At 27.7% G+C, this 24,257-nt stretch overlaps 1 protein-coding gene across 1 annotated transcript in view; it reads right to left on the bottom strand.

Annotated features, from left to right (window-relative positions):
- hpo (serine/threonine-protein kinase hippo) overlaps positions 1-24,257 on the bottom strand; it is a 47,551-nt gene that overhangs the window by 17,652 nt on the left and 5,642 nt on the right. Inside the window, exons 2-6 of the mRNA XM_067286325.1 lie at positions 15,577-15,657; positions 11,731-11,911; positions 9,048-9,110; positions 2,835-2,999; positions 2,588-2,755 (exon numbers count right to left, since the gene is read on the bottom strand). Coding sequence (XP_067142426.1) covers positions 2,588-2,755; positions 2,835-2,999; positions 9,048-9,110; positions 11,731-11,911; positions 15,577-15,657 — 658 coding nt within the window. The remainder of the gene's footprint in view (positions 1-2,587; positions 2,756-2,834; positions 3,000-9,047; positions 9,111-11,730; positions 11,912-15,576; positions 15,658-24,257) is intronic.

Here is a 24,257-nt window from a genome sequence, read left to right as displayed (position 1 = left end):
AATGAACATTCAAGAATTTTCTTAGACATATCAATACTTGTTAAAACACATGATATATGCCTACATTTAGATGGATTAGAACACAAAAATGTCAAAGTACATAATAGGTAGTGTATGCTATTGGAATTCTGAATTTATGCGTCACAAGCAACAAATCAACATTAAATTTTGCACCAAACTTACAAAGGGAGGCTCTGAATTGGTTTCAACGAGTTTGATATATATTGTAATATTATCCTACTATAAACCAATAATGAAGCCACCCAACACAACTCTTGAGTATTCATGAAAAAAAATGGGTTTAAAGTTTTTCGTATTTGTTATAACCACGTTTCATGATATTACTGTACATCTAATGGCTATCACTCATACCATGAAACCAACAGACATCAGGATTATATAATATTATTGGAATGGCTGTACTTGCAACAGAGATGTCATCTATAGTTTGTAATATTACTGTTGTGTGTGATTTTTACCACAGACATGGCAGCATTTTCCTTTGTCAGGTATTCTTTGTGTATCCACTACAGATCAAGTTACAACTGTTCTATTGTTCTTTTTAGTTTGTCTGTCAAGTTGTGTACAAAAAGGCATAAATTAAGAAAGATGTCCAGAAATATTATGTAATTGAGTCAATAGCTAATTTATAGTTAGAGTTTAGATATTTGAGTTTATATATAATTTTCAGTGAAACTAACACCTATATTGATTTCTAACAAATAATTGTAATGTTCTAACATTTTCTATCAAAATTTGGAGGCCCTCATCAGAAAATAAAACAAAAACAAAAAAGTTCTACCATTCGACAGAGAATGCAGTTACATTTGCATAAAAATAAATGAAAGGCTTTCAATGATCCAATTATTTTCATGGCATGATATTAAATAATAAAATTAAAAACATTAAATTCTGTGTGAATCTATAAAATATTTCAAGTACATTTGTACTGTTCCAGTTTTTAAAGTGTGCTATTATTGTTTTCTATAATTTTCTTGTTAAAAATATGTTCCATTTGAATATAAATTAAAAAAAAAAAAATTGAACCTGCACACACATCATCCCAAGATTAGTAATTAGTGATCTTATGCCCTAGGCTATACCTACTCTACAATACATCTACATATGTATTGTATAACTATCCTACTATATAGCAATAATAAAGCCACCTGATGCAACTCTTAAGAATTTACTGTTTTCTGTAATCACTATAATCAAGTCTCAAAGATAAACATTGCTGAGACTTTTTACCACATTTTGATGCAATGATACCATTATATGTACACAAGTGTACAAATAGTATAAATATTATTGAGGCTGGCAAGTAAACAGATGGGTTCTCCATTATGACAATGCCCCAAACATCACAATCTTCTAATTAGTGACTATCTGGCAAAACATTAGATACAGTAGAGAACCGAAAATCGGAATCAATTGGGGACTGGGGTTGTTCAGATTAGTGATTTGTTCCGATTACCGATTATGTACGAAAAAATGCATTAACCTGTCCGAAGTTCAAATTTTTCTCCGTTGCGTGTCGCTTCGTGTTGAATTTTCGTCGATTTTAAGCCTAACGAAAATTTTTATAATAATAATCGAGGCTATTGTATCGTTAAAAATTATTTCTTTATTTTGTACAAACAAAATAAATATATTGAAGAATATAAAAACATAAAAATTATACTTTAGAAGTAAATCTAGTATCAAAAACATTCGATTCAGCACGATACAGTCCGACTGAAAATCGTTCCGATTACCGGGGTTCCGATTAACGAGTCTCTACTGTACTTGCTTTCTTCCTTCTATATGACAATGATGTCAGCTACATAGTGCCCTTCAGATCAGTACCTATCTACAGCTAGTGTTTTCTTTTGGCAACTCTTAATTATTGGTTTCAATGAATGTGCCAGCTAGAATATCTCTTCAGAACTGAGACATAACACCTGTAATAGGTTCTATTGGAGGTAAAATAAGCCTGATGTAGAACTGTTTTGTACCAAATCTAAGATCTTTGAAGAGTATATCTTTGAAAATTCCCATCTTAAGAACTCATTTATGTCAGATAATGAAAAGTTGACATAAGGTCTCTATGAGTAGTTAAGATAGAAAATATTTCAACATTTTTTATTTGTCTTTGTTTTTGCTCCAGCATTACAGCAAAGAAAACATTACAAGAAATGTTTTCTTAACAATTTCCATTATTTCATCTCAAATAATTCAGCTTTATTATTTACATCAGATTACTATACCTTTACTGTGTTTAAATTTGCTTAGATTTTCTAAGGGATTATTAAAAATTCAAAATTTTAAATTTATACGATGAAATCTTGTGCAGAAATTGATCAGATTGCTAGTTTTTAATTACGACAAAACAGATGATTCCAGATTATATTATTTCAAAACTAGATAAATTACACTTACAATAGCTAAATGCATCTATAAATCCATCTTGATAGTAATTTCTTTAATGTGAAAACTATTTTTTCCATACATGCTACACATTTTAATGATAATAAACATTAATCTTCTAACTTATTAATTTAAATCTTCTTGTAAAATCATTGAATAATAAAATACAGATACTTACCCTCATTGGATGTATATCACCATAAGGAGGTTTTCCTTCAGCCATTTCTAATGCTGTAATTCCTAAACTCCAGATGTCAGCTACACAATCATAACCAATTTCTTGAATAACTTCTGGAGCCATCCAAAATGGTGTACCTATGACTGTATTTCTTTTAGCCATAGTATCCTGTTAAAATAAAAACTTAGCATTACTATTATTCTAGATGTAATTAAAAACCGTAAGATAAGTTAAACATGTGACTTACTGTTAACTGACCAGCAACACCAAAGTCAGCTAACTTAGCATGACCCTCTGTATTAAGCAATATATTTCCTGCTTTAATATCTCTATGAATTTTACGCCTTTGATGTAGATATTCTAATCCCTTCAATGTATCAGATAATATCGTTGCTATTTCATCTTCAGATAGCTAATAAAAATTAGATTATGCTTGTTTTATTCAGATATTAAAACAAATCTAATAAAAGAATATCTTTAATAAAAATAAATGATGTCATTGATAACTGCCTTAATAAATTTTATATAAAGAAAACGATTATTTTAAATTATAAACTCTATAAGAACTCATTATCATTAGATACTTATTTTTTTAAAGTATAAATAAATCATTAATAGTTTTGTTAAATAAAATCTGCAAAGTATAAGTTGATTTATATCATATTCTGCAGGCTCAAATACATACTTTGTGCAAAGTACATTAGTGCAAAATTTTCTTATTGTAACTACTTTGGAATCTATTGATAATCACTGACTGATAACTAACAAATAAGTAACATAATTAAATAAAATTACAATTAACAAAGAATTCCTGATTTTAAAAGGACATGTTAAAATAATTAAAAAATGTAAATCTTAAAGATTTATTAAGAATAATTGTGTTTTGAAGTGGACTGCATCCCACTTGGTTGATACTGGTGTATCATGCTGTGTAAGATAATCGACGTAGCATATCTGTCAATACTGTGAAATGTAAAACTAAACAAGCGAGACTCAGTCTCACTTGTTCAGTTTTACATGTTTATGCATTTCATGCTTATGGTTTTATGTGTTATTCCATGTAGCTGGACAGCATAGTCAAGTATAGTTGCTGTAAGAAGTACATTTAATGAAAAAATTATCATTTTCACTAATACCTTATATATATTGTTTAATGTTTTGATGTTTTGTAAAATGGATGTGTACAGAAAGTTATCTGTTGATGACATTTTACATTTAATAAATGATAATTTCAAATCAGAAATACATAGTTCTGATGCTGAAATCATAGAAAATGGATCTGATTTAAGCTCCAACAATGTAAACACCATACTATTATATCAGATTTGTTTTTTACTTTTTTTTTTAAAAAAAGGAACAGTTAATTCTAATTTTTAAAACATTTTTTCTTTTTAATAAAGCCCATAGCCAGAACTTACTTTCAGCAACTCATTCTTCAAATATAATGGCTGACACCTTAACTGCCTTTGACCTTCCAGCTGTCATTTTTCTATTGACAGGTGGAATTGAAGTTTGTTCTATTCTGTTGTGATGGAGTGTTTTTTCTATGATTATGTCTTGGTCATTGTATATTTACAGTATAGTTGCTGGATGTGTAATAGTTTGTGTTTTTTTTTTTTTTGCTTGTTGACAGATCCTCACAGACTTGGACATGGCACATCTTCTGTTCAGAACTCAGGAGCCTGGGCACAAACTTTGCTGCAATACAGCACATGTTCAATTCAGATGTCAAGATCACCCACTATGTCCATGTGACACACTAATCTTAATGAAAATGTTCTTAATTAATGGTTATCTGATGAACCTCATGCACAAGACATTGAACGTTCTGAACAGTTTTGGGGTTGTGCCCACGGAGGGTCGACCTGACCTTTCCTCATCCTTCAGTGATGTTCTGCCCCTTTTGAAGCATGTGCACCACTAGAAACCATTGTCCAGTTTATTGCTTAATCACCATAGGTTTCCTGAGGCATTTCAAGAGTCTCTGTTTTTTATTTCCCCAATTTTATACAGAATATGATGTTAGCTCTCTGTTCCAGTTTCAGGTCCACGATAAGATTGCAAAGGCACACTAGGATATCAAAAAATTTCTGTAATACAATCTTTACTGAATGCAGCACACTGCCACTTTACATACTGACTTATGAACACCACGTGCCTCTCTTGCTACATGCTCATGATTGTGCAGCACTCCCTTGAATCACTACAGTCTCAGTCTTGGAAGTTTTTGATTGCACCTCATATTTATGACTTGGTCTTATGTGGCAATCATGAACCCTCCATCTTTCAGAGAGACTCCAGCCAGCCAGCAATTTGACACAGTTCTGTCAATGAGATCCTGCTTAAGATTAGAATGCTTAGTTCTGAGTCCACTGTGTTGTGTTATTTCCAGGTAATATTGTGTAGGTTTAATGGTATATTGTTTTTGCCTACAAAAGTTACAACTTAATTATGATGATATTGTTTTTTATAGAAATACTCTCATACTTATAATTACAATAATCATCAGATGCTTACATGTTCCAAAACATGTAAATTCTATTATTATTATACAACTAAAAACAATAGCTGTGATTATAGTAAATGGATTCTACTGCATTTAGAACATTTTGATCAAACAACAGTCAAAATCAGTGCTAAATAACATGAGAAGAGTATATATGAACAAAAATACTATGTAGTAACAAGTTTTGTTAGTTCAGCATCAATTACATATGATTATTGTGCCAACATTTTTATTATATTATGCTTAACTTACATCAATAGTACATCAATGAGAATATTTTGTAACATAAAATATTTTCTTATTTACACAGTATCATTCTTCTCTGTGTATCACATTTTCCAGATTCTTTTATAGTCAATGGAAGCATTTTCAGAAAAAATATTTCAGACAAAATTGTCTTATTTTTGAGTTTGATCCAATTCTAAATTAAAAAATATCATGTTTCCGTTTAAGAAATTTAAATTTTGGTCTGGATAACCCATTTCCAGTCAGTACCAGAAATTGAAAATATCACCCATTTAATAAAGAAAACTCAATTTACTTATGAAAATTTTTAGAATTTTTGATGAAACTCACTTCCATTCATTTTAAAAGGGGGTGTACTGGTGGTCTTGATCATCCTTTATAACTCAATGAAGATCTGTATAATAGTGAAGCTAGAATCTAATCCCAAAATTATAAATATTTTTGCAAGGAACTGAATACATGTAATAATTCATTAAATATTATACATGCAACGTTAATTTTATTGTTTCTTCTAAGTTACAGGATGTTAATGAATAAATAAACATATTAATGTTTATTTATTCATGCCGTCCCCCATGCTGATATGACTTGGTCGAGTCCAGTGTCGTGCACAGGCGGGAAAAAAGATGAACAGTTAGAGTTAGAAAAAGAAGAAGCAACGACGTGTCCACTTCAAGACGATCAATATCCGTTTAATAATTAGTATCAAGATGATTTGTTTAGTGTTCTTCTTCTTGTAACATTTTCTGTATTGTATTAAAATACACGTCATTATATGTCATAAGAAGCTCTTCGTATTCTCTCTTAAACTATGTTCTGCATATGCTTCTTAATGCCCAGCTCAGCCATCTATAGACACCACATTAATGACAATGAATTTTCATATGTAATAAAAAATTATACAACTTTTTCTTGTTTCATAATGTTAGAATATCAAATAACCATACAAAAACAGAAACCTTAAAATGCAGTAATATTTTTAATTTTCAAATGTTTTCAGTCATTTTTTATCAATCGTCTTCAGGATAAAATGCTGATTGAATGACAGTTTTTGTTTGAAACAAACAGAACATTAGAAAATTGATAAAAACAACCAAAAACATTCAACAATTAAAAATATCACTGCATTTTAAGGTTTCTATCATGGTATGGTTATTTAATACACATGCAGTATCCAAAGAAGTGTATTAGAATATCAACCAAATTGTCCAAAATGACATAACATTATAAGTGCAATATTCTATACACATAAAATTAATATTTTGTTGAATAGCCTTTAATTTTGATGACTGCCTGATATTGTGTAGACATAGAATACACCAATGTGTGGCATTTCTCAGGGGAAAATGATCTCATACAGACCGACTTGCGGATTTCAGATCATCTTTTCTTCTCTGCAGAGGTTTTACCTTCCAAACTGCTTTCTTCTTTTCCAACTAAACTATTTCTATTGGATTTGGATCAAGTAAGTTACCTGGTCAAGGAAATAGATTAATACCCATGTTTTGTATCCAGGTTTTGATGTATCTAGAGTTGTGAACAGATGGATGATTGTATTGGAAAACAAATGGGTAAAAACTCCCAAAAGCTGGAAATTTCTTATAAGAAACAAGAGACCAACTTCCTTCCTTTTTTCAGCAAATAATTTTATTATAACACAAATGCTTTCTGCTTTATTTAGGAGCCTGCTTTAGATTTTTGAACAATAGACCTAGTGTTCCAAATTGCAACTTTCTATCTTTAAATAAAAATATATTTATTGAAATTGTTTGCTGGAAAAAGTAAGGAAGGTAGTCTCTTATTTGTTCTAACAAATAGATCAGAAAGCAATAGTCCTACTACTAGAATGGTCTAATTATTTTGTTAAATAATCCTTGCTGTTCAGAAACAAGATATTTGCCATACCTTTGGAAGCCATGCAACCCTATACCATACAACCAGCTGAATGTTTAACTATGATCTATCATCAGGATAAAATATGTAGAGTTCTTTTTTTAAACTACATATTTTAACCTGATGATGATAGCTAAAGTTATTGAAAATGTTTTTTCTCTCATTAAATAATTTTTCATTTTATGCTGGAGTTTTGGTTATTTTCTTCTTCTATATTGTTGTCCAATTTCTGCATTATTTATATGGGCTTTTAACTGTGTGCTTTATGCTGCCACATGTATATACACTCCTCTCTTTTTTTTCCTCTGGATATGACCATACTCACTGAACATACTTTGATCACTGAAAGTAACAGAATCCCAATATTCTGGAGGTTTTCTGATGTATTCATTGATCCATTTTACACGATGCCTTCGTTGTGTAGCATTTAGCAATGATTTCTTTTTGAGTACTGCAGATTGGTATCCATGTTCTCAGAATTGTCTATGAACAGTTGATCTACTAATGAAAATACCCTTCTCTTTCATAAAATGCCTATAATATGTAATAGTACTGAAACATTGTTTTCTGATAATGGAATTCAGAATCCTATTCCTCTTGCTGTTGTGATGGGAGGACAACCATTCCCATTAACAGGTCCAGGCAAGTATTCATTTCACCTATTTGCTGAAATGAATACTTATATAGATTGATAAACTAATTCACATTACAGTATTGTGTGATACTGTGATGTGAATTGTAATCATGACTGCTATATAATGGTTTATCAAGAGATTTTCTTTTGAGATATTGCCTGTTTATAATGAATCCTCATGGTACTGTGCAGTGTGTGTAGAAGTAAATCTTGAACAGATATCTATATATTTTTATGTATGGCTGTTGAGGGTCTTGTGTGACAAAATGCATACCAGTAATAAAGTTGCTTTCTGATGACAGAAGTGCCATTTTGATGTTATCAGTAGCAGGGTGATAAATCACTGTTGTCTCTACTATAGTATTTGAGATTTAGTTTCAACAATTTAAAATTAACTTAAAAATTTAGACAACATAATAAACAGATAATATTTTTAAACTGTTTTGATATAGAACTTAAGAAATAATACTTGTTTTATGTAAAAATCTCAACATTTGGAAGAAAGTATTGTGATGACACAATCCTTGTTCAACTTGTGTTTATATATTTCACATATTTTCATTAAAAAAAAAAAAGAACGTTCTTTAAGTTAGAGAAAGGAGATTATATTTTTAATTTTTTCAAAAATAATTTTTTAAAATAAGAATTTGTACCAAAAAGATATTAAAAAAGAAAAATCAATCTGACTGAATTTTATGATGTTTTGATCTTTCCCTGCTAAATGTTCTGCTAATTACGTTTTGGTATCTTTGTGACATTTTTTTAATGTTTTATGATACTGTTGCATCAAAATTCGCAAAATTCTTTAATAAAGATTTTTGTGAATAATAATTTATTTAAATAAATAATCTTTTTAATAAATTAAACTTAAATAAATTATTTTTCTTTAAATTTCAAAAGAATTTAATTTTTATTTTTGCCAATAAAGAAAAGTTTCATTACACTTTTGTTAAACAGTTTTGACATAATCATTCTTAAAAGAAATACATATTTGAAACGGTAGGAATCTATATGAAAGCATAGAATCCACAGATAAATAAATCATTATTAGCAAGAAATTGCAATAACTTTAATAATACATTTCTTCTTAGTTTACATGTATACTTACAATTCTAATTAATAATGTTAACTGTGTTTATTCTACAAATTAATAAATTAATTCAACTACTTAGATTACTTACTGTTTTCTTTCTAAGCCTCATAATATCAGATACTGAACCACCTCCACAATATTCCATTACAATCTAAAAAATAATAATAATAATAAGTTATAATAAATAATGTATTTTATATAATAAAAATTGAATAATATGAAAAAGTATAAATTTTACTTAACCACATACAAGAGTTAAATCTACAGAGATTTTGTTCTCTCTAAACAGGAAATGAGTCATGTTTTTTTAAACCTCTTGTTTTATAAGCTTTAAATATGAGTAATAATTATAGTAATAATAATGCTAATGACACGATAAAATAATAAAATAATTTTGTTACACATTATAAAAAAAAAAACTGCAAAGGTTTGAACCTACATTGTGTAAGTTCAGTGATTATCATCTTATCCACTTGGCTATCATTGTTACAAAGAGTGAAACTTCCAAAGACTTATAACCTAAACAGTCAATTTTCAGAGGCCCCTTTTTTTGGAAACAGTTGAAAAGTGGATCCTATTATTTGGACAATAAGCTGTTTGTGCTTAGGGCTACATCCTCACCAAGTTTCATTCAAATTGGAGTCCCAAACATCTGGCCATCTCCTTGTTAGTTAACTTGTATAATCCAATTTAATAGTATAGAGCTATTAGCATATACGGTCAAACTTTGCAATTATTCGTTCACCTCTAATACTAAACTAAGTCAAGTATAGTGCTGAACCAAAGTACATCAAAACAATAAGAATTATATATAGTAATTAGGATTACAAACAAGTTTGATTTAAGAGTTTGAAAATCATATGATTTGGTGATAATAATATCGTTTGTAATATGTAAACAATATTCTAATATTTATGAGGATGTCTGCTCATGAGTATTTGTTGGCACTATTTAAGTATGCATGTCATTGAGATTGGACTATATTTTTAATATGCTTTTCAGTTATTTTAATTGATCAATACTAGTTCAAAAAGGATGAGTAGTAAGCTGTAATTCAGTCTTTTAAATGCAAGTTCAAAAACTGGATCATAGCACACTGCTCTTCCTTGCTGCAAAGTAATAGTGGAATGGCCATGTTAATGTCATCAAAATTAGACAAGAGTAAGTTGTCAAGTTGAAACTTGCGGTATAAAGCACAGGGGTAGATCACATTTAGTAATATGTATGCAGTTAATGATACAGCTTCAGTAAAAGTTATATTCTCTGACAGTTATTGACTTACCATCATACTTTATCAAATATTTAATATATGAATATGTGACAAATTTAAACTCTTAGATTTACGAAGGCTATTTTTTAAATAAGGTCCGTTTTTTAATAAGAAGAAAAATACTGTAAATATCGTTAAAATATATTTTTTTCCATATTCTACATACTTTTATTTACTTTTCTACATAATTTCCATTTTGTTTAAACATTTGTCATACCGCTCAACAATTTTTTGAATTCCGACTTCAAAGAAATCTGCCGCCTGTCAAGAAGCCCAATCCACGACTGCAGTTTTCACTTCTTCGTCGTTGAAATGTTGACCACCAAGGAACTCCTTTAAGTATCGAAACAAGTGAAAATCACTGGGTGCAAGGTCTGGACTGTGTGGATGATCGTATCGAGTCAAAACGATAAAGCACTGTTTAATCTTTTTGTTTTGTGATCGTCAGAAAGCAGTCTTGGAATGCACCGAGAAAACAATTTTCGATAATTCAGTTTCTCCGAAACAATGGTATACAAAACTGATCTTGAAATCTGTGGAAATTCAATTGATAACGTTGAAATCGTGAATCGTCGGTCCTCTCGAATTTTGTTATCCACATCACGAATCAAATCTTCAGAAATCAGAGAAGGTCGGCCAGGGCGTGGCTCATCATGCACATTAACTCGCCCATCCTTGAACATTCTTACCCATTTTCGAACTTTACTGTCACTCATAGCATTATCACCGTAAACTTCACAAATCTGACGGTGAATTTCCGCTGCTGCCAAGTTTCTTGCATTCAAGAATCGAATAACAGATCGTATCTCACAGTCGGCGGGAGACTCAATTTTCTTAAACATTTTAAACTTCTACAGCTCAGCATACAGACAGACGATATGGCTGCAAATGGCGTCAAAACGCGCGCCAAGCTTGCTCGGAGCAGAAGCGCATGCATACTGCCGTGATTGCGCATTATTCTCACTTTCATTCACCAACGGACCTTATTTAAAAAATAGCCCTCGTAATTGAGAGTGGATAGATGACAAAAAATGATTAAATTATATATATATTAATTGCTGATAAATTCATCAATTTATTAATTTGTTATAATTTATAACCATAGTCAATGTATTTTGTATGTATGTTATTGTTATTGGTAGTGTTAGATGTACTCTGTATAATATTTTAAACAATAATTCAGTTATGCCATTATTTAATTTAAAAATATAAGATATTTAAATTGATGACAATATGTAAATTAACACATTATAATACTTGTGCAGTTTTTCTTCCCATCTTTTGTTATATTATGGTTTTATATATGAGTTTATTTCATTAAAAAGTTATTTTTTTTGAAAATTTGTTTGATTTGCTCACATATCAATGGGTATAAATTAAGTATCTTTTATAATTTAAGATTCTTTTTTTCTACAAAGAAAAACAAAATACAAAATTTGGTCAAGAATTAAAAAAATAATAATAATAATAAAGTTTAAGAAATTACTTTATTAAAACTTACCCATAAATCAGTACCCTTGAAATAACTTCCATAGTATTTCACCACATATGGACTGTCACATTGTTGCATTATTGATATCTCTTTGATAATTTCCTTTAAATCAGTATCCACAGGTACTAATTTAATTGCCAATACCTGTCCAGATTCTTTATGTAGTGCTTTATAAACACTGCCATAACTCCTAAATGTAACAAAAAATTATGATATAAATTTTTTCTATAATCTATATTTAAAAACATTACAGGTAACCCTTGATGTGTGTGGTTTTGGTTAATAAAAGTCTGTTCTGAAGAAAGTTTAACATTTTAAACTCAATAGAGCTCAAAGCTAGCAATGCTAAACCAATCTCTTTTCCCCCCACACCTGCTCACTATTCATTAGCAGAAGAACATGAACCTTAGCTTTCCTAGTGCAGTATGTGTGTTTGGACAACAATTTAATATCTATTTTTGTATTTAGTGTAATTTCTGCAAACACTTCTGTTTTAATTATTCAGCTTTTACAGAAAACCCTATGAAGAAAAAAAAGAAGGCAGCAACTGTACAGACAATGTTTGATAAATATTTTGCTTGCTTTTTAAAGTTTTAACCTCATGTTTTTCTTTTTTTTTTTTTTTGGGCTACTTCAGTGGTTAGTCTAAATCATTGATTCTCAGCCGATGTGCTGCAAACTTGCCCAGAGTATTCCATGAAACAAATAAAAATTTTTTAAGTTTTTATTGAAAATTTATTCCAATGTACTACAGTAAATTACTTTATTCATAAATGATTCCACATTTACTATTTTATTAAATACAATAAAGTTTACTTGCTTATCGCTTTATTGTTTTATGAGAAAAGTAAACACGGAATTTCTTGGATTTTTGAATACATTGATGCTAATGCTCTTTAATAAAAAGTATCATAAATGGTTTTCTGCAACCTCAAAGGTTGTGAACCATTGGTTTAAACTGTCTGTAATCAATCTTTAATGTTATTTTCTGATTTTTGTGCACAACTACACTATACTTTGTCTATAAAATCTTTAAGTAAAAATTCTTCAGTAAATGTTTTTTAAATTTACTTTCTTCATTTTTCCTGCTTTTTAATTCATCCAGACAAATATAAATGTAAAAGTTACGATTTCAGACAACTTAATGTGTTCACAGATTAATTTATTGTTTGTATTACAGTTTAGTTACAGTGTATTAGAGTCTGAGTAAAAGTAGAGTGATTAATTTATTTTCCATTGATATATGGGTTTAGATATATGCTGTATATTTACAGAACCAATTAATTAAATTGGCCTATATCAAGGGTTATCTGGGTATAAAATAAATTTTTTTATAAAAAGAATATTTTACACAATATTCAATACCAATTATATTATATTAGATATCACTTATTTTTTTACTTGTATATTCAATAAAACTCACATGGCAGTTTTTCCCCAGAAGCTACATTCAACAAGAATTGATGTGAAAGAGTACCTCTTGTTGAGTGTAGCTTCAAAGAGATTAAAACAAAAAGTGCAGAGATCTGTATGTATCGAGAATATCAGAGAAATAATTTGATCCACATTACCATCATATATCATCATATTTAATTAAGTAATAACAAAAATAATGAACAAAAAATAATTCTTTCTTCCTCTATTAAATAGTCAGGTCTTGTAATCCAAACATTTTTTTACATACTCTCATTCAAAAAAAAAAAAAAAGTATTTTTATATAGCTTAGCTTGACTTTTTATTTTTACTTGCTACTAAATTTAAACACTTGTCTTGAAAGATTTTATTGCTTTAGAATAAAATTAATAAATGATAATATGTATAAATCTAGCACCATTATTTTAAAAACACAGCTTGCTGTTCAGTTTTTTAACCTGAATGTTAAGCTCTTTTCCTTATTGCTAAACAAAGTACATGAATAACGTAAACTTTATTTAACGAATTATTTATTTATATAGTGTTTTGAATAAATAAAAAGAAATTCCCACCAGAGAAACTCAATTTAAAGCAGAATGAAGAATCCCAGCATTAAACTTAAAAAAAATATCTTTTTATATTTGAATAATGGCTCTGTATACAGCTTTTCTCTATGTTTCAAATAGTTGGTTCTGTAGTCAAGCCTGTATGGTTCTATTTCAAAACCTGAAACTATTAAAATTATTTTGGAAATATTCAAAAGATGACATGAAAGTCCTACACTTCAAATGATGTCATCTTAAATATTCAATCATCATTAAAAAATATTGCAGAATATCAGGATAGTCTCCTAAAGGCCACTAAACAACGTTGCACCTAGACACCTGGAAATCTTGCCAACTTTAGAAATAACAGTATCAAGCCTTTAATATTCAATAGGTAATTTTTACATAGATAAATTCACTGATTTTTAGTAGTCCTCTCCAGTTTATTTATTGTCATATTTTAATTTAAGTATTTCTTTTGAAAATAATTTTTAAATTTAAACCTTTATTGATGTTTCGTGTCAATAACACATGAACCAACGTTCTGGAAGTTAGAATGTTGAACTGTAATACTAAGATGGCAAAATAAAAGCAGTTGAAGATGTTTGTTTATCTTAAAATTATCTAGTACTGAAGATTTGATACAATTTTGATATCACATCCAGTTACATACATATATATATATATATATTTTATCTAGAAATATTTTAATTTCAAAGCATTTAACATCTTATAAATTTATATATGAAAATTTAACTTTATGTTGTTAATATGTATATTTAATAAGCTGTATGCCTGAAGGTCAAATTTCCATTAAATTTAGATTATAAACCACGTTTTTTCCAATGAGATATGTTATCATCTTTGAATAACTACATAAAATTACACACAGTCATGGGTGTCCACATGGAGGGGGTAAATGAAAATGGGACACTTACCTTAAGGGATCGAGGAAAAATTCTGAAATCATAATCGTAAAAGTAATTGAAATATGTAATTCACCCTCGACCACGGGATGCTTTGTCTGTCTTTTTGTACTGTTGCAATACTGTATTCTATAATATATTTATAAAAACTCCCAAAAAGTTAAGTAATTAAATACAAATTTATTGTTTTGTCTCCAAGCTTTGCCCCCAGAAAACTTTCTGTGGGCACCTATGCAAATCATATATGTTTAAGTCACACGAGAATCAGATGCAGAAATGCTAAAACTAAAAATAAATACCATAGTCTATATTTTATTTTGTATATTTCAAAGTTTATAAACATTTGATATTATTTTTATTTAATGGAATGCTATGAAACAAACAAAAAAAAAATTGTTCCTATCCTGTATTGCCATTAAAAATTTATTACAACTTTTAATAAACAATGCTAATATTAATATGAGGTCAGTCCAATAAATAATTTTTCATGTCTCACATACTCCGAAAATATAAAATTTACTAAATATAAAAATCAGAAGTATACTCATTGTATTTTTTTAATTATATCATTAAAATATGGTATAAAAATATTATAAAAAGCCTGTAATTATATCTAAAAACTTCAATACATAATTTAAAAGGTATTTAAATATAAATTATTTGAAAGATAAAATTAAAAGACTTTAATTGCTAATAATTTAAATTCAAAGAAGTCAATGACACTAAATCACAATGAAACTGAGAATACTAGAGTCAAGTGCCAATAGAAACTAAAATATACTTTTCATCTTATTTTATCTTATCTAATAAAAGAAACAATGGTGAAATTGACTTTATAATGTATATTTTTTTAACTTTAATAATAAAATAATGACAATTTCTTTTTAATAAAAATGTAACTGGTATTAATTCTTATATAATCTAATCATTTTATAAGAAAATTTATTTTAAATTGTATAGAAATATTTTACCCTTCTCCAAGTTTACAAATTACATCAAAAACTTCTTCTGGTTGTCTTGTTAAGCTCTCTTCACTCAATTTTTTTAATTCACTAGAAAATAAATTTAAAATCATTTATTAAACAATTCTCGATATTTTTTTTTCCATTCAGTAAATATTACAAATTAAATAATTTAATATGTAAGTGAATTAACTGTGCTAAATAAGTGTAAGTGCTAAATGATTTATAAATATATATATATATATATTTTTTATATCATACCAATATCAGTTACTATAATTTGAAGTACAAAGTACAATTCTTATTACTTCGCACAAGATATCGAAGCCAAATTATTTAAGGGTGAATAATCTTTTAGTATTTTTTTTTTTTTTTTTTCTAAAATAAACACGTCTCTTCTCAAAGATGAATTAAACTAAACTGTACTAGTGTCGACTTAAACACACAAATTTTAATTGAAGCTATTAACAGTGTAAAAACATTTTAAACTAACTAAATTAAATTTTATTTACAGGAAATTATTACTTCTGTTGTATCAGTAAAAACGTTTAAATGCAGCTATTAAGTAAACAACAGAACTTCTCAGAAAAGATGACTAAATCAAGTGTCTGACCTGTAAACAGTGTTTCTTAAAAACTTCCTAAATAATTTTTCTAACATTAAAGTTTCTACATTTAAATTATCAATATATAAATATATATATATATAGCTGATTATTACTAATACTTTAAAAATTTTAAATAGTAAATATCTTTCAAGTTATAAATAAAATTTATAAATTATATCTTATTAATTTTTAAAAATGTTAAAGTGTGATAAAATAATTGTAAAAGCATTATTATTATTTGAAACAGATTACATAAATAGTCAATTTTAAGCTGGCTTTTAAAAATATATTTTTGCCGACTTCTCTCGTTACTTGCAGATACAAAAAAAAAAAAAAAAAACTCATTTGAGGCAAAATTAAATAAATAACATTAAAATAATTTTTATTTTTCAATACAATTTCTTTCTAAAAAATTATTTCTGCAGCACGAAAAGAATTTCTCCATTATCTTCGACCGATTTCGGATAGTAGGTATCCGAAACTTCTAATTAATTATGGAGTGATCCGACAAATCTTAAAGAACAAAAACAGGTAAACCGAAGTTTTATCAAAATGACGATTGAAGCAGAAAATTCTGAAAAGTTGTGAGTTGTATTATCAATCAAAACAGAAATCTAAAAATATAGATATTAATAATTCATAGTATTACATTTCAATAGTAAATCCTGTCTGATTAGCAAATTTATGACTGGTATCATAAGTACAGAATAAAGTATTCTTCCATTCATTCAAAAATGATTGAAAACTTTACTTTTTATTTATTTATTTTAAAAATTCTTTGAGAAGAAATATTTTTGCCTGGGAAAAAAAATCTCCTATAAAATAGAATATAATAGGTCAATAATTATATTCTTACTATTTACTTATAGATTTATATTTAACCTGTTCCTTGTTATTATGTTGTTAGTAATAAGCAAGTAAGTTACTTAACTTGTGTATAAGAAGGTAAGTTTTACTCAATTGATTTATTTTAACCAATAGAAATAGAGCAAATATAAGTTTTTATTTCCAAAATATAGCCCGATTATTTACGGCAGTTGTGGGTGTCTATTAGAAACAGAGTAATCTTTGTCTATAATCTATCTCTAACTATATGTTAGCAAAAAAAAAACAGACCTTAGAATGAACAGAAAAAAGATCCATTCTAAGATAAATGAGACATCAAAGAATGGTAAATTCCTAAGAAAATGAGCAGCACTCCAGTTTTTAACTTTTTAATTAATAGCTAGAATGAAATCTGTAGAATTGGCAATATACGAAACTTCTCCAATGTAGTTCTGCAAAAGAATTCGTAAATAGCTCTTTTTAATACAATGATTTTTGATTTGTTTTCCTTAATGCATACAATACTATTAATAATCTAATAATCAGATTTATGGATGTTTATATTTGTATATGTTTTTTGTATTTATAATGTTATGTTTCCAAACCACTAGACATTTATAAATCAGTCATTTCTTAATTTGAAAGTATTTAATAAATAAAATCTAACACAACTCTGTACATTTATATTAATTTTTTCCATGCAAAAATCTTTGCTCAATTTTGTTTTTATTATTTTTGTATTTATTAAAAAGTAGAGATTGAAGAATTGAGAAGAGAAGAGATATAGCTTGTTAGATCTTTACTTCTAATTGGATAATAGAATGTCACGTGGTCATTACGAAAAGATTTTTTCTTAAATTTGTCAAAGAAGTAACACAATGCAACTATCTTTTCTTATTTTAAAGTTTCAATTTAATGAAGTATGATTAAAATATGCCATTTGTCAAAATATTTTAAAATGCAACTTAAAGGAAATTCCATTGTCAAGCATTAACTAAATGAGGTCGCTGACATCACTAACATTAGTGCAATCACCGATCTGAAATCAATAGAACATTTATTCTATAGCTAATGTTTCGGCATAATAAGAAGCCTATACTTTCCATCAGAACTTAAAATGAATATAACCAAAATTTCATTTGAATTGGACAGAAATTGCAGAAGTTATAAGGAATTCACTCACACGGATGATGGCTTTTATATTATTAATACAGTGTATAATTATGTAAATTCAATGAATAATTTAATTAAAAAGGATTTTTACTTTTTCTATTGAAGTATTTTCAGTTATAACAAATCAAACATGCATTATATATATATATATATATATATTACTATATATATATATTACATTCTTCTATGGTGTGCAAGAATTCTTTACAAGACAAATTATAATAAACTGTTGGCACAGTTAAGACCACTTAACAGAGCATTGGATAAAGGAGCAGTTTGCTTAAGAGAGCGATCTGCCATGCTCCTAATTTTCTCCCCATATTTTACATTAGCAGGACCGACTAACAGAGCACTGAATAATAGAGCAGTCTGTTTAAATAAGTGCCATGTTGGTGGCATTTTTTTGAGCAGCAGTTTGCTTAAGAGAGCATATTCTAAAGAAAATTTATAAAGGGTACATTACCACCTAGGGCATATGGCAGCAAGGATCTATACTATATTTATTGAGATTTGATGAAACCTTTCATTGGTTTTTAATAAATGGATAGTCAAGATTTCTTACAGAATCATAATTTAACAGATTTTACTGGACACATACAAGAAGCAATTTCATATTAAAAAGGTATATATCATAAAATTTATATGAACAAATAGCACAGACCATATTTATGTCCTCATCTCAAAGAGACAAGGCAAGAAATGATTAGTGACCAGATTTCAGAAGTCACACAACCTTTAAAGCAGTATTGTACTTATTTCTTTTTATACTGTACATCCCATTAGAGAGCATTCAAAAATTTTGGAGCATGGATGTTCATATCTTTTCAGCTAGGTCTCCTACTATATTTCTAGAACAAAGTAAAAGTAATGTGACTGGTAAATATACTATATTTATCAATTATTTGATAGAACAATAAAATTGATGATACAAGAATGGCAACCAATATGCAAGTACAATAAAATTATGCAATAATAAATTTTAACATTTCCAAGTGTGTTATAAATTACAGAGAGTTCCCAAGACACGAAAAAGTGAAATCAAATAACATTAACAACACACCCTGAATGATCTTGTTACTATGGATAAGGAAATATGACGGAAATCCCAAGACTATACTATATTTGGAAGATCAATATAGATTTACCACAAATATAAATTATTTTTAAAAAATATAAAATTTTAATACAGAAAAATCTGTTTATTGTGACTGCAGATATTGTTATCAGTTATGTAATGTTATCAGAATTATCATGTCTCAAAACATATAAGTTAAAATACAGTGGAACCTCACTTAACGAGCATAATTCGTTCCAGAGTCTTACTCGTTAAGCGAAACAATTTTTCCCATAGAAGTTAATGTAAAATACGATAACGTGTTCCACGCCGAAAAAATGCTCAAATGTTTTATGTTTAACATTTATTCAAAAAAAATTGTACAATATATGCTGTTAAGGAGCGTGAATCATCATCATCATCTTTTCTTATAGCGTGGAATGAACCATCCTGGAATGAGGATTCGATTTGTAGAAACAAAAATAAAAAAAAAAAACATCACAGCCAATATGTTTGATAAACACTACAAACGATATGCCAAATTCTTGGGTTATGTAAATGCTATAATTAAATATTAGAAATTAATTAATTTGACTAGAGATAGGCAGTTATGTTTCCATCTCGTATTAAATTTAATAATTATAAATAGTTAATTTTTAATTCAGAAATTTAATTTGGAATTGGTCATTAAATTTAATGACCCAAGAATTTGGCATATCATTTGGCATGTTTATTATATAATGGAATATGTTTGTCGATGTTTATAAGTAATATGTGTGAACACAAGTTTGGAAAAATATGTGATCACAAGCGACACTAAGATGCTAGTGGAAGGAGTGCTAAACACAGACTGATGGAGCATGCCGCTTGCGCACAATTCAGGACTTCCCCTCTCCTCATCACTCATTATGCAAAATACTCATGCGAGGTTCCACTGTATACTGTAAAAACTTTGCTTATAATCAGAATTCAGTTATAGTAATCCTTATCTTCAGATAAATAAGCATTTTAACCTTTTTTTCATATCATCAGCTTCAATATGCAATTGATGATGTGCAATCATTATCAGTCTTGCTTTGTACTTTAAAGTTTAAATGTTAATTGTTATTTGCTCACAGTACAAAAGTTAAATTGTTGGCATTTCTTACTCCAATTATACGTAGAATGAATAATAATAAATTTTCAAAGTTATATATTTCATAATGTTTTAACATGTTCTTTCAATATCGCAGTCAACAAAACCAGAATTTTCGCTAATTGTAATCTTATTTACTTATCCAGATTAATGTTATCATTCAGTTGTTGTTGCCAGTACAGGAAAGTTACAAAATGATTACAATAAATTGATTCTACTATATTTTATTAACTAAATCATATATGAAAACTATTTTGATAAGCTCGGGTACTTGAAAAATGTATTCAAATAAATTGTAATTTTATTATAAGGAATTACTTGAAAGATTAAAACTTGGATGCTGGGACACCTGATCTGAAATTCTCTAAGTCTATTGATTTAATTTTAAATGAAATTATGCATCTTTTTCTATACTTCATATACAAATAAAACATTCAGAAATATGAAATGAACCAAATCTTAAGTCTTGCTGATTATTCTCAAGATTAATCTTTTCTAATGAACTACAAAATTCTTTTGCCAAATTTTTCTTCATATTTTTAATATTGTACTGAACTTTTTCATTTAAAAGAGTAAGTCATTTCAGATCATAAGATTTATGAAACTCTAAATTCATAGTAAGAGGATACTTTGATAAAAAATGAAAAATTATATGTATCGTACTTTGTAAATATTAATTGCAAACTATGGAACTTTTAACTTTATTAATTTTAGAGAACACACAAAAGCAATCTCTAATCTTGATTTTTTATGAAATACAGTAGTTGAATCATCCATATAATTTGCTTGATGTGCTTCAGGAATTTTTAAAAATGAAAATATACAAGTCTCATTACTCTTCAAGGCCATTTATAAAACATTAATATAAAATTAGCTTAATGTTAACTAATTCTGTAGTTGATTAGTATCCAAGTGGATTTCAACAGATCATTAATATCCGACATAAATGAGTTGCATCTTTTCTATAATTTTGAATATGTTTTCATATCCTTAGTCTTTTAACAAGTGCTTTTTTTTTCAGCTGGTACACTGAACCAGCAGTTGGCCAGTAAAACAAATTCTACATGTATTTATAATTATTATTTTTATATAGCTTTTATATAATATTTTTTGCGCTTGTAATGAGTTTTTAAACACTTATATTCTCATACAAATAGTTAAATAATGATATAAAATGTTAAATGGCAAAATTTTTTATTAGCACAGTACAGCTTATCCACAGAATAAATTATCCATGACTACAGGTTGTTTCTGATATACATAATTAAAGTGCTTGTTGAAATAATAATCTTTGTAAGCTTCCCAATAATTGGCTTTTGAAGCAATAATGATCTATAATTATTTTTATTATATTTTAAAAATGTTATGGTGAATAGAAATACAAGCTGTGTGAGTTGAAGTGTAAAATAAATCAGAGAAATTCTAATAAAACATGACTATACCATTTTTTGTTTAGCTGTTGTCTTTCCAGTAAGTTAATTGACACTCCACTTTATATTTCAATTATATTTAATTTTTTTACTTTTCAAATATTCATAGTAACTTTCAAAAAAATTTTTTAATCATATACAGATTTGTTTTTATAGCAGGTGATTAAACATTAAAAATTGCTAACTATTGCTAAATTTCAATTTTTAAACCTAGATATATTAAAAATATAAATCATAATCAAAAACATTAGAGTTACGGAGACAATAATTATTTCAAATAAACTCATTTAATATTAATAATATCTGAATGATATCCGAGATGCTTCAACCGGCTACATAAAAAAATTGATATCAAATGAAAAAAAGCTAATACTCCTAGTAAAACAGACTGTACTCTACTAGTATACTCTTATTTACGTCACTGCTTGTACAACATAATAGGTTTTTTTTTTACCTTCTGAAACACTCTAGCTGCTTTTGGAGGCCAATTAAATGCCATAAGAGTATAGAAATACTGATTATAATGGCTAAATAGCCAGAGTTTAAGGTGTCAGCTTGCCACTGTGAGAGATCTGGATTTGGATCAAATTATCAGGAATGATTCATGGTGGTCTGACCTGTATACGTTGAATCCTTCCCCATTATATCATACACATGTTTGCATTTGAATGTGTATACTACACTATCAACAATAGACAAAATTACCAAACATGTGGACAAGATGTAATATTAACAGATTGTCCACCTAAAAAGTGAACAGTTACCAGCAAGTTCATATAATTTTATAAAAAGTATATGTATATAGCTTAAATAATTACCATATATTTAATTCTTCAAACTCTTTGAAACCATTATTTCATTTATAACATTTTTATTTCATTATTAACTAATTTTATATAATTTTAAAAAAAACATAAAAAATTTATTGCTTATATAATAACAGATATTTTTAAGTGTAAATTCATTTTAGACACTACAACATGGGAAAGTAATATAAATTTTCAAACAATAAAATATTCGTATCAGCGTATTAAAATTAAAAGGGAATATAAATTACTTTTATGATAAAAATTCCGTACCAAAATTTTGAAATTGTAACAATAAAAGCAAAACAACCTATGAATAAATGAAAACATTTGCAATTTATCACATCTATATAATAAGATGAATAATTTTCAGAATATTTTAAAATTAACATTTTTGTCACACATTTTATGTTTTATTCCACAATATCTTCTGCATTACATTGCATCAGATTCAATTTATAATGCATTAATTAACCTATTGCATTTGTCAACTTAAAAAAAAAACGTTTCGATATCTGAGCTTTTATAAATAGATTTCATTGTTTATTTTACATTTGCCATCTTAATTATTACATTAATTATTTTTGTAAGAGTTTTTATACCTTATTATTTCTTATTTTACTTTCCACAATATATATATTACAAAAAAAAACTATAATTGTTACATCAAAGCTTTCTATTGATGAAGCAGACAGTCAGAAAAAAAATACCATTTGAAAATAAACTCCGAATAATTTATTAATTTAAATCATCATCATATACTTATGATAAAACAAGAATATGGTATCGGATATTAATTTCATATTTTCTTATGTTATCAGAATATTAAATTACCAATTATCTAAATGTAAAACTATCAATATGTTTTCATTTTTCTTCTGTTATTAATTTCAATGTACAGTCAAATAGCATTAAAACAAATAAATATAAGAAAGAGAAACTATTTCATTTTACTACAAATTTTTTAAAATCTTTCAGTTCATCTTTATAGTAGAATCATCATAATAAAAACGAGTTGCTTAACTTTCTTGGCAACATTTGGTAGTGCCATCTGCTATGATATTTTATTTTAAAAACTTTTTATATTTTTAACCATTATAAAACAGCAAAAAGCTTAATTTTGAAGGTAGGATGGGTTTTATAAAAAGTTGTAAATGTTATTAATGAGTAAAATCATCGTTAAGTCTGACCCTACTGGAGATACACATGACCCCCTTTATCTCCCCTCTCCTCAACCTTTAATTGCCAAAATTTAATAGCATTAATGCTCCTAATAAACAAACCTCCATGCAAAGTTTCAAGAAAAAGCACAGGAGTTATTAAGCTTTAAAGAGGATTAACAGAATTTGCCACATACACACAAACATCCATAAATACAGAAATTATCCCCAAATCTTTTGCATATCTCGACATTTCAAGGTCCTCTGAGTCCAAAAATGTAAAAATCTCGGGGTGTCATTTTTTGACCTGTTGCCACACTCTACCTCTATTATATATAACAGCCAGTAAAATAAAAATGAGTAATATTGTCTTTTAAAAACATTTTCTAATAATACTGTTTCTGGCTCATTCTGTTTAGTTTTTATTTCTTTATTAAACTGTTATTCTTTCCATTAGCAATTTTTAATCTTAATCAGGAAATAATTACATATATAATAAA

Source organism: Centruroides vittatus, unplaced genomic scaffold (assembly GCF_030686945.1).
Source record: "Centruroides vittatus isolate TY-2023 unplaced genomic scaffold, ASM3068694v2 scaffold_3315, whole genome shotgun sequence".
NCBI classification, from domain to species: domain Eukaryota; kingdom Metazoa; phylum Arthropoda; class Arachnida; order Scorpiones; family Buthidae; genus Centruroides; species Centruroides vittatus.
This window is presented reverse-complemented; position numbering and strand designations above follow the sequence as displayed.